This window comes from Hyperolius riggenbachi, chromosome 5, assembly GCF_040937935.1.
Source record: "Hyperolius riggenbachi isolate aHypRig1 chromosome 5, aHypRig1.pri, whole genome shotgun sequence".
NCBI classification, from domain to species: domain Eukaryota; kingdom Metazoa; phylum Chordata; class Amphibia; order Anura; family Hyperoliidae; genus Hyperolius; species Hyperolius riggenbachi.
Genome location: NC_090650.1, coordinates 70,507,623 through 70,522,662, shown reverse-complemented (window position 1 = coordinate 70,522,662; position 15,040 = coordinate 70,507,623). Strand labels below are relative to the sequence as shown.

The following is a 15,040-nucleotide window of genomic DNA, read 5'->3' as shown; positions in this document are numbered from 1 at the left end:
TCTATTTTTGGGCCCTATCATCATGATACATAGATTCAAATCTTGTTTGTTTAATGAAAATTTATAGCACAAACAAATGATCATGTGAGAGCAATTCCACCCAAAAACTAAAATGCTTTTATGGAAGACCAATGTTATGTTGCCCAACTTCTGACCTTGTTGGACACCTCTGTAGAGATCTGTCCTGTGGTGATAAAATGAACACCAATCCATTTGTAAAGGCAGATACATCATAATGCCTGGATGAAGTGTGGGACTTGTGATCTCACCCCCAATGTTCCCAGGTGGTATAATAAACTAGTGTGTGGCACAAGCTTCTACCATCAGTTAACTTTTTAAGGTTCCAAAATAAGAACTTGCTGGACATTTTTTTAATTTCTAAAATCAAAAACAAAAAAAATTGGGACATGCTGTGATTCCCTACATAAAGAATTTTTTTTTTATTTTTATCAAGCTTGGATAAGGAAATATACTTCTCCCAGATCCAAGTTACAGTACTGTGGGTCCAGCTATTTTAAATACCTGACTCCTAAGCATAGAGACCTGGTGACCCTATGAAAGTGGGTTGTAATTGGGTTTCTTCCTTTTCTATTGACAACTGCCAAGCAATCATCGTGTAAATTTAAATGATCGCTCTAGTTTCAAAATGTAAAACACAATTTAAATATTTTTTTTTTTAAAAAGGATAAATCCTGCTGGGGAAAAAGCATGTTTGTGTTATCTGCACCAGGTTATGTAACAGAATAAGTAAATATTAAAATGTTTGAAATATCACTTCAAAATTATCTTGCCTATATTGCAAGAAGGTTGGTTTAAAATGATTTGCTGTTAGGGTGCTTTAAAAAAAAGAATATATGGAATAAACCATTTTTGCAGATAAATTCATCTCATATTAGATTCTCTGGCTTTAATGTGTTATTTGGGGTGACTGCAATTTTTTTCCTGTTCTTAGGGCTCGCTGTAAAGCTAAAATGTGACAACAATTTTCTGCAATGATGTGAACATCAAAGACGTTAAACAAAGAGAAAGGGAGAGGGGAACAGAGGGAGACAGCTTCATACACATAAAAGAATTTTCTTTACTCCGCTCCCTCGTCTCCTGACATTTGTAGAATAATGAGAGTGCTCTTTGGAGACCCAACTTTCCATAAAACACCTCTTTTTTTTCCTTTTTCTTTTTTTTTAATCTACACCGGGACCATCTATCAATGAAATGTATGTATATATATATATATATATATATATATATATATATATATATATATATATATATATATATATATATATGTATATATATATATATATATATATATATATATATATATATATATATATATATATGTATGTATATATATATATATATATATATATATATATATATATATATATTATATATATATACACAGAAGCTTCATATACCGAAAAAAAAAGGACAAAGTACAAGATATTATGCATAAAATATGTGGCATATATTATCATATTATTGTGGAAGGATAAAATCTCTAAAGGGTTGACCAACCTTTTTTGTGACCATTACAAAAGAAGATTCTGAAGCCCTTAGTTAAAGCTAACATCCGTTTGCCCTTAATGTGTATATATATATATATATATATATATATATATATATATATATATATATGTGTGTATATTAAAAAGTGAACTGAGCCTGAAAATGAATTCAGTGCTTTCATTCATAAATGTGACAGTTGCATCAATGCTTGAGGGAATCTTTATTAAAAAAATCATATTATGTGAAGCACCTGTTCTAACAGTCAACCATGAAAACAGCCCCTAGCTTCAAATGTATAGACCCCCTAATAGGAACTGCCCAACACCAGTTGCAAAACATTTGTATAGCATGGATATTGTGCTGTTGTGGGGTATTTTTCTAAAAATGCTGGCAAATGAATGCAGGGTCCATTATTCTACGTGATATCTTACAAACGACAAGTATTATTTAACATACATTATATAGCTGACAAAAGGCAAAGCAGCATATGTTGAATGGCGAGCTAGTCTGAGGGTTACTGACTGTTGGCCCTACCGTTAACAAAGGCCACTATACCAGCTGGCCAGCAATTTAATCAAATGGATGGTCTGCCTTACAGGTCATTGCAATGCAAATTTAAGAGAATATTAACATGGACGTAAAAAAAAGAGATCTTTAACCATTCAATTAACAATTCAGTGACATTATAAAGCATGTGTAGCTGATTGGCTTTTCTTACACAGCCCATATTAAATTTCTATGTTATGCATTAAAACAATACTCAAACATTTTCTATTGATGGATAATTGCAGTTGTAATAGTATTATATTGGTTTGGCCTAGATACTCTGCTTTTTATTGGTGATTTTCTTTAACTATGGATGATCAATGATCCATTTACTGTCGAAAAGTAATGACTTTGATTTTTTAAAAATTTAATTTATATAGGCAAATTCAAAAAGATTCTAGTCCTTTTTTATAAAACATATGAAGAGTCACGTCTACATAACCGATTTTATAATTCTCCTACTGGTGTATTGGAAAGTGTTATTTTTTTTCCTTTTATGGCCGAAGTATAACACAATTCATCACTGCTACAGGCCTTTACCTATAATACATGTAAGTATTGCATCATTTCTAAAGGACAATCGATGCTAAACCAAGCTTCTTAGGAGGGCTTATTAGGAACATGGGCTGGTGCTACACTTATAGAGGATGGAAACAGGGTATGTAGCACTGATTGGAACAATGCATTGTGGGTGATCTGTCAGCAGAACAAAGAGGAGTTCTCTAGCAAGAAACCATAAGCTATTCTGGAAGCAGAGAGGTTAAAGGATTAACAGGTGCAACAGCAAGTCAACCTCCCACCCTTCTGGCATTTTAACATTCTGAATACGGTAACCTTTGATATTTCCTAAAGTAAAGGGTAAAGTAATGGGTCTATCCAACAATTTTTTTTTTAAGGTATAAAGATTTTCTACATGGGGTGCATTTTTAGCTTGAGATTAACAAGCAGCCTCTTTAACACATGCTCAGCACTGGCTCTTAATGAACTGATGACAGAGCAGCAGGGAGGTTAGTGAGGTGGCGCGTCAGGTGAGAATGGGTTGAAATCTGCATTACCCAAGGCCAATGTAGCAGCACTAAGCGGTGCTGATCACTGAAGCAAGTCACACAGCCACTTTTCCTAATCACCTTTAATGGAAGCCGTGACAACTAGCATGTGTGCTTAGAGCTTGTTTATAGCATCCTAAAACACCATAACAATAGGGGGAATAAAAGATGAGCATATAAAACAAATTGCAAGGCATAATAAAAATGTTAATTCAAGCAGAACATGCTCCTCCTTCCTAGCGCCCTATTTTTTTTTTTCAGTTGAGACTTTCTTTAATAAATTAGAATGATTTAAACTATGAACACAATGATGATGATACCAATCATGATAACAAAATAATACTAATTTTATAATTTATTATGTTTTTAATATTCACATCACTCATTTATATTGAACTATTTTTTTTTTTAAATCAAATACACATTAAAAAAAATGTGCACTGTTTAAAACCACACATAGAGGGGAAAAAAATGGCGCATAGAAAAAAAGAATCACAGATTAATTTATTTTAATTTAAAATGTGTCTAGGAGAGGAAATAAACACAGGTGGATTATGTAATTAGAGTTAAACTCATTTGTGTCTGTCATTTTTCCGCTACACTTCAAAAAACATGAATATTGATATCTGATATTCTATTCTGGGGTATAAAATATGAATTAGGCTACTCTTAAAGGCATATTTTAAAAAAAATAATATTGGTAGGCTAAGAAAGCAAGAATGTTATTTTGAAAGTTAGGCAGAAACAGTGTAGCATGATTACAGGAAAATGTATGTAGTGTGCAGGTTCCAGATTACTAAATGAAGCATTACTCATTCTAAAATCAATATCGACTTAACCAATATGCCCCCAGGAGGTATAGCCAAAAGGTCACATAGAAAAACATTTTTCCGGGTTCTGATTTTAATTACATATATTATTAATTGGAGCTGTCAAAAGGAGGTTTTGTGTCCTGGTAATTTTTAAAAAAAAATACATTTCAAGTTTTTTTCTGGTTACATATTAGAAATGTTATAGTTAAAAATCACAAAACATCTTTTGGACCAGGGTGTTTTATGATGTTTAACCGCTAACTGCATTACAATAAACATATGGTTGCCTATACTGTGAAGATGATCATGTGAGCTAGTGTCAATGGTGAAACACTATTATTGACATACTTTAAACAAATCTATTACACATACTGTCTGCATAAACAAATGTACACACGTTAAATTAACAAATAGTATGTATGATTACCTAAAATAGGCCATGATGCTGATTCTGAATTTAAAGTGAATTCAGTCTAAGGTTAATATGACTCCTACAGTGAATCTCCCCCTCTAAGTAGCCATACAAACCTCAGACAAATAATACCCAACAAAACCTGTATAATAACCTGACATGCTAGTAATGGGGGATATAAAATACGTAATGAAGGGCCAAAAACTAACAATAAACATGATCATTTAGCAAGAGGCTAATTCTATGCAGGACAAGGAAACTTTTTTAGATAACACCTAATCACTTTAAAGGGACATTTCAAAAATCATTTTGTTGCTGAGTGTGGCTGGATCACTGAAGGAAAGAGAAAGAAACTATGTCTTCATACTGATAAATGTGTAGCCTATACAATGAAAGCATTTAAAAGAGCAATGAAATATTAACAGAAAAAATATAGAACTATGTTAAAAAATGCATGAAGGTCTAGAGAAAGACAAAAATCTGGCCATAAGTCTACCATCCAATGAGAACCATGGATCTATCCATCACTGCAGGTCTAGTAGCAGCACAAATTAGACATTTATAACTGTCTTATAAAAATAATCTGTAATTTTAATAGATATGGCATGACTAGGTGTTTTATAGGGCATCAAACACAAGCTAAAGCCAACAGATGTCTCAAAAGCATTTCCCTTCTTTAACTCCTACCTTGCTGTCTTGCTGGGTAGCCCACAAATCAAAGCTAACTAGTTGTAAGACTATGGTGATTGTTACATGGGGTGGTGTGTTTCTTACTTGACAAGCATCAAGACACTTCCAAACACAAACCGTGTTCGGTGAAGTACTCCAAACAGAATGTTTTTTCATGGAAAATCACAGGAAGCCAGAGTACATGTGAGGGTTCGCTACATTAAAAAGTAAGGAGTGAATGATAAATGATGCATGGATATATATATAACTTTTTTTGTTTGTTTTTTTTTACCTGGTAAGTGCTGGTAGCATCAGTACTGCTGTCTGCTCCCAAACTTGTGAGCTTCTCCTTGAGTTTGTGGTGGGACTGATGGCGCAGGCAGTAGATGACCCCGGACCCGGAGAGGATCCCAATAATGCAAGCAATTGAGATGAGGGTGAGGATGGTAAATTTTGTTGAGTCTTCTTCCTCCAAGTGATGAGGCAATAGCTTCAATTTACTTTTCTGTAGGAAATACAACAGTAGGACGTCAATTAAACCATATCCATCTTGAATGAAAACAACAAAAACAATATCTAGCATGTAAAGTAAATTGAGTAAAATTTACAATAAATTCACAGCCACAAAACAATACTATGCAAAAAGAAAAAATGGACAAACTAGGCGATGCCACATTCATATTTAAGTAGTGTAATCATTTATAAACAATAAGGTATAGTAAACACTAGCAACAGTGGCATCTGTGATCATTATAAAATACTAGATGAAGAGACAGTTCCTCACAGTTTTTAATTATCGAGTAAGGTGAACCATGGAAACTGTAGAAGCAGTTCAGACTACAGTATAGCCTTATGGGAAGGCAATTAAAGACATACAGTAGAAACAGCCAACTATGAGGAGATCTCGTACAGAGGTGTCAAACATTTCTTTCAACCTTGCCTGTTAAAGTGCTTAACCCATATTTTTATGTCACAAAATGATGACATAATATCAAACCAAGGCTTCCTTTAAGAAGAAAAAAAATCCTTACACAGTGCAAATAAGTTGAAAGCAGCAAAGATTGGTACAGACATGAAAAGCCCTTTAAAAGTACCAGACCACACGATATAATCAATTAAATCCTTACTGCACAGTAATGATTAAAAATTATAAAAAAAAATAAAAAAATCAAGAGTGCTGAAAAGTCATCGTAAGGGTTATTCAGGTAAAGCAGCAGAATGAGTTACAGCAAGGACTGTTGGTACTTGGATGCCAGGCTCTTTGGAGTGCCAGATCTTGACAAACAAACAGCATATGATTGCTTCCAATAATAATTACACATTTTCACACTACAGGTGCACATAAACGTGATGACATAATGCGTGCAGGCTGCAAGCAATGTGGATCAACAGAAAATTATGGAAAACTAGTACACATAATGCACTTTAAGGTCCAAGGTTTTAGAAATAGTTAATTAACAGCCGTATGTAAAAATGCTAAAAATACAAAAACAAAAAACTACAGATCCATAATAGAGTGGTAACACACCCTTGAAATATAAGACGACTGCTACTAACAAGTCACACAGGTTAAAGTTTCAGCTTCTGAGGTGCAGTGAGGAACATACTTGTACCTGGTCAGCAGAGGCAGTGAGAGGTGGCACCAATTCAGTGATGATGAGAGTGGCATAGCCAGCAGCAGAAGCAGCAGCAGCAGCACACAATCCCTGGGCTGCTCTCTCCTTGCATCCATGCGTAAAGTTGTCCAATAATTCCCCCTCATTAGCTTCATTATAAAGGTGTATTAGCAACAATTAAAAACCCAACAGGAAAAAAAAGAGTGAAAAGCCTGGGCAGGCAGATTGCTGCAGGGCGCTGTGGGCACCCTTCCCCGCTCACAATTAGCAGAGAAATGAATTGGGGGAGCAGCCCTGCCTGCTACAAGATGAGGACAATTAGCAAACTCTTTTCCAGCACCTCATTTTGCGTGCTAACAAAATGGATTTTTCTCCATGAATGCCTGCCTGGCCTATTCATTATCTCCTGTCTATTAGTAATTTTCTGCTCCGTATTCAGCCGGCCAGCCTCTTAATGTCCTCCTGTCTTGCAGTGTACACAGTGCCTCTTATGTGAGACCCGGTCCATTTTTATCTTGGCACCATAAAGGACACCGAAGCAATTATCGCCAGTCTTGACTGTAAAAGCTTGTCATTAATTAGCCTCCTTGCCTTCAGTGCAGTGGATTAGCTATTGCCTAGGCTGAGTTAATGGAAATGGACATTCAGTAAGACTCCCAAGCTTCTTCTCGCCTGGTTTCAGAGGAGGAGGAGGATTGTTAGGTTTGGCAGCCCCGGGAGTTGGATAGAAAAGAAGGGAGGGAGGGGAGAGATTGAAACCCCCCTTCTAAAGCTGAGCAGAACAGATCTGAAAAGCATGTAGAATCCAGCTCATTGTCAGAAGCACAGAACAAGTCTCCAGTGGCCCCACCCTGCCGAGCGATCCTCCCCTCTACCCCCTACACACTGCTATAGCCATGGGTGTGTACCCCTAAACCACAGCCAGCCCCCTGGACCATACGACGCCGTCACCCCATCACAGAGCAGAAGGGGAGATTCCTTATTGTGATCCAGCCCCTCTTCACTATTGTCTCCACTGTGTCGAATCGCTGCTCGTTGTAAGTGATGCTTCCACTGGCCGTCACGCAAGGGTTATCACTAACATCAAGCATGGAAGTGGTCCCCTAGATCAAATGCCCCACTAGTGCCCTATACGGTGACCACTACACGAAGAGAACTTTTCCAGATCATAGAAAGTGATGTCACTGACCACCTCTGCCCTGTGTCCAGGACAATTCTCCTCCGCTCTAAAATTTATATCATTCTTTATTGTCGATGAGATAATTATTGGCTACATTACACTGATTTACACTGTCAGATATGACCCCGCTCACAGCAGCATAACCGGGATCGTGATGTCCGTAGCTCAGACCAGGCAGCAGAGTGATTTCTACAAGCCAAAGTAGGATTGCACCTATGGTACAAAGATTATTGATGGAGAATGCCGACACAACGGAATGATTTGTAGACTGCAAATACACTGTCCAGTTGTCATACGCTGAGCATCTTGTCCTCATTAATTTCCTGTCCATGACAAACACTAGAAGAGCTTTAACCACTCCTTGCATTCTGTAACTGAAGATTATACTCCAAACACTCATTGGACTTATTTAATGACCGAAGGTAAACAGCAATTGTGTGCAGTAAGGGTGGGCATGATTCGTGACAAAAGGGAACTAGGCAATAGAATACAATTGAGCAGGATCAGGTCACTTAAAAGACAAAAAAAAAGTGAGCTTGATCAAGCCATGAAGGGGTTAATGAGAGTGATAAGGAAAAGTTCTTCACGCTGAATACGGTCATGATGGCATGCAGAGACTTTCCGTTGTGTTGGAAAGACTCTGCGCCTGAATACTGATTTTTCCCTTATTTTTCGAGAGTAAAGAGAATAAGCCTTTTAGTGCTTCTGCGTCTCATCCATTCTTTAGTGAGAGAAGATCACAGAGGAGTCTGATGGGGAAAGGCAGGCTTTAAGCTCATCATAGATGCTGGATTTGCCCTTATATGGCTATGTTACCAGCCAATCAGTAATCACATTGTAATGATTTTCACCACATTCAGTCGATTAAAGGTGAAATCTGACTGGCTGCTACCTGACATCTGCACTAATTTAATGGATACACCTGGGCAGAACTATAAATTCAAGGGGCTTCCATGCAAAATGTTGATGGGGCCCCCCCAATTTTCACACCCCTTCCCTTGCCAACCCCTGGTGACCCTCCCAGCCTGGGGGGGCATCTTGCTAGGGCCATAGAACAAGTGGGGGCATCATAATCTTCACACCCATAACAAGTGTAGCCACAAAAACACCTGATCTGAAGGATGGACCCCTGTATCAGAGGGAATGAGGTAGTAGCTGGGGCCTATTATAGCTCTGGGGCTCCCTGTGGTTGCTGGGGCTACTCCCTTGTAGTTGTGCCCCTGGATACACATGAAAGTAGGGCAGCACGGTGGTGCAGTGGTTAGCGCTCTCGCCTTGCAGCAGTAGGTCCCTGGTTCAAATCTCAGCCAGGTCAACATTTGCAAGGAGTTTGTATGTTCTCCCTGTGTCTGTGTGGGTATCCTCTGAGGACTCCGGTTTCCTCCCATGTCCCAAAAACATACAGATAAGTTAATTGGCTTCCCCTATAAATTGGCCCTAGAGTACAATACATACACTACACAATACATAGATAGACATAGGACTATGCAAGGGATTAGATTGTGAGCCCCTCTGAGGGACAGTTAAGTGACTATATACTCTGTACAGCACTTCGGAAGATGTTGGCACTATATAAATACTAAATAATAATAAAATGTATAGGAAGTCCTTGGATTCAGTAAACTATACACTGAACACATTCTACAAAGCTTGCACTTGAAACAAAAAGAAAAACCGAGAGCCCAATATAGTGCAGTAAGTCTAACAATTGTTGGCGAAATAATTAACAGATGTGGATATACTCACAAACACGGGTTACCACATAGGCAACCACTTGAACTGCAGGTGGGGAGTATTAGAACCTGACCCCACTCAGGTTTAAGAAGTCGCTCTCTGTAGATAGAAAGAAGGGGACAGTCCCCTCCACCCAAGGTGGACTATATACTGTGCAAATTTGGACAGAGGCGCCAGGCAGGTTAAAATGATCTAAAAACAACTAAAAAGGAGGAGTACAGGTGGACTTACCTCCTGAAATGATGGACAATCAAGATTGTTCAAATCGCAAATAACAATTTATTTTGGCACTCCGCTGTCCAAATTTGCACATTCTACAAAGCTTATTCAATAAACATAAATTCACAACAAAAAACTATAGTGCTAAAAACATGAATGTCCTGCAACCTAGATTTAAAAACACAATAGATCAGGAATCTATACGGTATTACGAAAGCCCAGCTTAGAATGAGTTAACCACATTCCATTCTATCTAAATAAGTCCACAACTACATAGCCCTGTCCAGCAACTCTTCTGCCTGCCAAGCTGAGGCACTGGACTGTTACAAGCCTGCCTAGGGATCTATTCATCTTCACAATCGGGGGCGTGGGTGCATTGGGGTTATATTGGGAATAAAGGAAAATAATTGGCAAATCTTTTTTTTCCCCAAATGTGAACGGAATTGCCTTCTGAGAAACCCTTTCGGTGCTGCAGAAGTTTCAGCAGTATACAGAGAGGAGGACACAGTTAACTGCTCTTCAATACACTGGGAACGCTTAAGCCTATTCAATAAAGCAGAGCCAAGTGCAATGACTATGTGCCTAGTCCAGTGACCCATAGCAACCACTTAGAATTATTCTTTTTTCTTCACTGATCTGACTATAGTAAACCGAGATCTGATTAGCTGCTCTAGATTAATGGCCTTTGCACACTGCTTAACTGGGTAATGCCAAAAGGATCAAGTCAGTTCATCCTCTGATAGCAAACACAGCACTATTCAGATTTTCAAGGAAATGAAAACGTATGTCGTATTCTATGAAAACAGATAGAAGAACACAGAGAAGTTATAAAATAGAATAGAGATCAAGAAATGACCAATATTCACCACGTAATTTGTTCATGTTGTTTGATCCACAATCAGACAGCACCAACTGCGTTTATCTCTAACCACACCCCCTAACAATGTAATAGGCTAAAAGGTTTATTTTTATAGAAATGCATATCATTATTTGTTTTGTATTATTTACAACGCTACAGAAGATGTTGGGCGCTATATAAATAAAAAATAATAATAATGATGATATGCTCAGAGGGAGATACTGGTTGCCTGGCAGTTGGAAACAGCTGGTATTTCCCACAATGCTACAAGGCTCACAGGCAGGAAACTGTCAGGACCTAGGTCCAGACATCACACTGTGGGAGGGGTTTCACCACAATATCAGCCATACAGTCCTTCCTGATGATCTATAAAAGGTAAAGATTTATCATGGGAAATGGGGTATCAACTACTGATTGGGGTGAAGTTCAATCCTCGGTTACAGTTCTTTAAATTAGTCTAATATGGAAATTTACCTGTGTGTGCCCTCCGCTTGCTTGAATTGCATGGCATGAGTCCAGAGTATTGGGCTCTGTGTCTCATGGAAAGAGTGCCTTATCTCTTGCCTGGGTCCACTAACCATAAGGGCTCTTTCACACCAGAGCCCCTTTTCTGCATTTCAACGCAAAGTCGAAACTTTGCATTAACCAAGGTTTTACGACGCACCCAAGAGCTTTTCATCGTTGGGAGCTGGCGTTTTCCCATCGGGTGAATTAATAGTTACCGCCGCCGAATGCGTCGTACCACAGCATCCCGACGACTTGCCACAGGCTATTCAACACGTGCAGTAAATGACTACTGCACGCATTGGTAGATGTGAAAGAGGCCTAAGGCATGCTGGCAAATATCATAGTTGCTTTCAGAAAGACAACATTTATATTAAGTCTGCTTTTCTCCTGGTGGACTCAAAGTGCCAAAGCTGCAGTCACTAGGGTGTGGTCTTTAGGCTGTAGCAGTGTTAGAGAGTCTTGTCAATGGTCTCCTACCAAATAGGTACTGGCTTACTCAACTGGAAGAGCCGAGATTCAAACCCTGGTCTCTGGTGTCAGAAGCAGAGCCCTTAACCAGTACACTATACAGCCACTGCTTTCAGAAATACTTAAAGCTTAAGGTTTTCGAACTTTACTACTCAAACAACCCAAAAAGCATCAGCGGCACACAGTTTAGCCACATTAGGGCTGTGTAACATGCTGTGGAGTGGAGTGTTAGATATTAGTGAGCCTTAACGTGAACCCAAAGTGAAAGTAATATTTATTTCCTTTTAAACTATACCAGTTGCCTGGCAGTCCTGGTGATCTCCTGGCAGTGTCTTGAGTCCTAACCCTAAAACAAGCATGTGGCTAATCCAGTCAGATTTGTTTTAAAAGCACCTGATCTTCAGACTTGTTATTAGCCAAAACTATTAGATACACAGAATCAGGGGAACGGCCAGACAACTTGAATTGTTTAAAAGAAAATACATTTTGCAGCTTTCATACACCTCTCACCTCGGGTTCCCTTTAGGCCAGGTTAATGCTGATTTGTTTGTGTTTTTGTGCCTAGCGCCGTCCTCTGCTCAGGGATGTACTCCCTGCTGGCCAAGAAGCACGTCACTGGGATTCCTTTCAGTCCACCATGCTCCATTGTTTACACATTGTGTTTCGCCCATAGACTTCCATAACCCCAAGCACCGTGCATTAAGCAACGCTGCCCTTGCGTTGGCTCGGATACTTCCGGTACACTACAAAGGACCGCAACAAGTGTGAAGGTCTCCATAGACTTTCATTGCTTTTGTGGCAAAATAGGGTAACACAACGCAGGTTTACCCTGCTAGTGTTAAAGGGGCCTTAAATGTTGACCTTGACGATCCAGTGTCTTCAATACTCTGTCGCTTGCCTGGGACAAGCAAGCAAATCAGCTTCACTGACTGCATACAGTCTATTGAGTATCAGTCAAGTTGCAAGTATTGTTCAGATGGATGCTGTGCAATATCAAGGTGACATTGATCAACCCCACCTCTATCCTGGCCCCTTTCACAGAAATTTACCAAAATGTCTGATGATCAGACTTTCAATCTACTGTATGTATTGCATAAAATCAATTTATAGGACTTGATGGGGCAACAGATGACCATTGGATTCTATCACAGTGATTAAACTGACCCATAATCAAGTGGAAAAATGGATATATACCTATATGGCAAGATTCCCATTGGTGAACAGCCACCTACTGCACAACTAATGGAAAATGCCTTTGGCTTAAATATATATGTACATACATGCTATTATTTTCCTGTTTGGACTGCATATAGATAGGGATGGTCGGAAATGCCAATTTCCAATTCCGCGGTAAATCCGCATTCCGCCACTGCCAAATACCGATTCCGCTACCAATTTCCGCATTCCAATGCGGAATTTCCGCCGGAAATCGCGGAAATTCCACCCGACTTTAACATCGATTTTCTCAAAAACTATAAGGTCTTTTTAAAAACTTATTTTTGCATCTTGTTCAGGAGAAAATTTGGTGTTTCTAGGACTTATGGGGGCTTTGCGATTAACCGCTAAAGACGGCGGATTTTTACTGTAATGTAAATGCAGAAAATAGGCAGATGCGGATTTTCTGCATTTTGCATTACAGTAAAAACCCGCCGATTTTAGCGGTTAATAGCAGAGCCCCCGTAAGTCCTAGAAACACCACATTTTCAGGGTTTATTAAGCAAAATCGCCTGAACAAGATGCAAAAAAAAGTTTTCAAAAAGACCTTATAGTTTTTGAGAAAATCGATGTTAAAGTCGGGCGGAATTTCCGTGATTTCCGGCGGAAATTTCCGCGATTTCCGGCGGAAATCCGCCTAACGCACTTGCATTACCGATTTTCGCATTCCGATGCGGAAATGTAATTTCCGATCGGAATTTCAGAAATTGCATTTCCGTGGAATCCGAATGAGCATCCCTACATATAGACAAGATAATGGCTTACAGCTTTTTCCATTCCCAACTAATCTAATGTTCATTCTAACCTTCAACTGCAACATCTCAGTCCCCGCTGATCACTCACCATTTTTTGGCAAGAGATCTGCAAATGGAATGGGAGAACTGCAGAAGCGGGAACTGCATATAAAAGATGACAGCTGCTGCACATGGCAGGCAGCACATGGGATCAGAGGGCTGCACACAGAACAAGGGCTGCTTCACATGTGTGTTGTTGTATTTGTAAGATAGGGCTGCAAATGAAAGAGGGACGCTACTGTAAATGAAAGGGGGCTGTCTATGGAACAGGATAGCTATTGTAAATAAAAGGGGGCTGTCTATGGAAGAGGAGAACTACTGTAAATGAATGGTGGCTGCACATGGACACATGAATAAGAGGATTGCTGTACATGGAACAGGAAGGCATAAGAGTATTCCGCACCCTCTAAGTGTCACTGTTCTGTTGGGGTAAGGGGGATCTTTCACTTTGGAGAGTCCAGCTAGGGAGTAGTTACAATAAATACTGGACGCAACCTAAGCACACCTGAATAGGACTTCTTAATATAAAAAGTGGATAATTATGCAATAAATACTAAAGTGTAAAATAGATTGGTAAGGATAATGGGCAGAGATGTTGCTTAAAACAGAATTACAGTCTGACATAACATACAATGAAAACAATGTTTCCCAACTCCTCCTTGCCCATATACAGTAGTTATCCGACCTGCCTTTGTCCCAAAGTAATACCATCTGGATCAGAATTATGAGAATATCACATAAGGTGAAAACATATCTTCACATTCTGTGGCCCACAGGATCGGGACTTGATACTTTGGGTGACAGTCGGAGGCCCGATGCTTTACAGACTTGTCACTGGCCTCCAGGATAGCAATGCATTCTGTTGCTATGGAGGAGGATGGCTGTCAGAGTGATGTTTGACATAGCAGGCAGGGTGAGTAGAACAATGGATTCAGCCAGGTTGACCTGCCAGGCAGGTTGGGAGCTGCTATACCCACGCTGGATTCTTGGCAGGGGTGGCTTTAACTGTCAGGGAAGGCAGAGTGTATCATAGTCACCTGAAAGTGAAAGTAACATTAACTAATGGTGAAGTGGGATATGGTGCTGTTGTGAAGAGTAATGGTTGTGTGGTGCACTGTGTGGACTTTTGTATTTTACTAGCCTTTCGTGATTCGGGACAAATCTGCTGTAATGAGATGCACAGGCGTCCAAGTTCATCTCAGTACATTTAAGGAGGATACAAGGGACACATACTATAAGTGGCACTATGAACAACAGTTGTGTACTCTGATAACCCTGTCACTACTGGCATATGGCATATGAATTTGGCATACTATATGGCATATGAATTTGAACTACTATTTGGCATATGAATAGTATTTGAAACCACTGGAGAAAGTAGAGTATACTGTATATTGATGTGGAACGCCAGAATTTGTCAGCCAAGTTGACAAAAAAAGTGCACATTTTAAAGG

General features: G+C 39.2%; 1 protein-coding gene across 5 annotated transcripts in view; it reads right to left on the bottom strand.

The window, feature by feature from the left end:
• PTPRN2 (protein tyrosine phosphatase receptor type N2) overlaps positions 1–15,040 on the bottom strand; it is a 1,331,885-nt gene that overhangs the window by 252,757 nt on the left and 1,064,088 nt on the right. For all 5 annotated transcript variants that reach the window (XM_068235852.1, XM_068235856.1, XM_068235855.1 and 2 more), the window contains one exon: positions 5,287–5,499. In XM_068235852.1, coding sequence (XP_068091953.1) covers positions 5,287–5,499 — 213 coding nt within the window. The remainder of the gene's footprint in view (positions 1–5,286; positions 5,500–15,040) is intronic.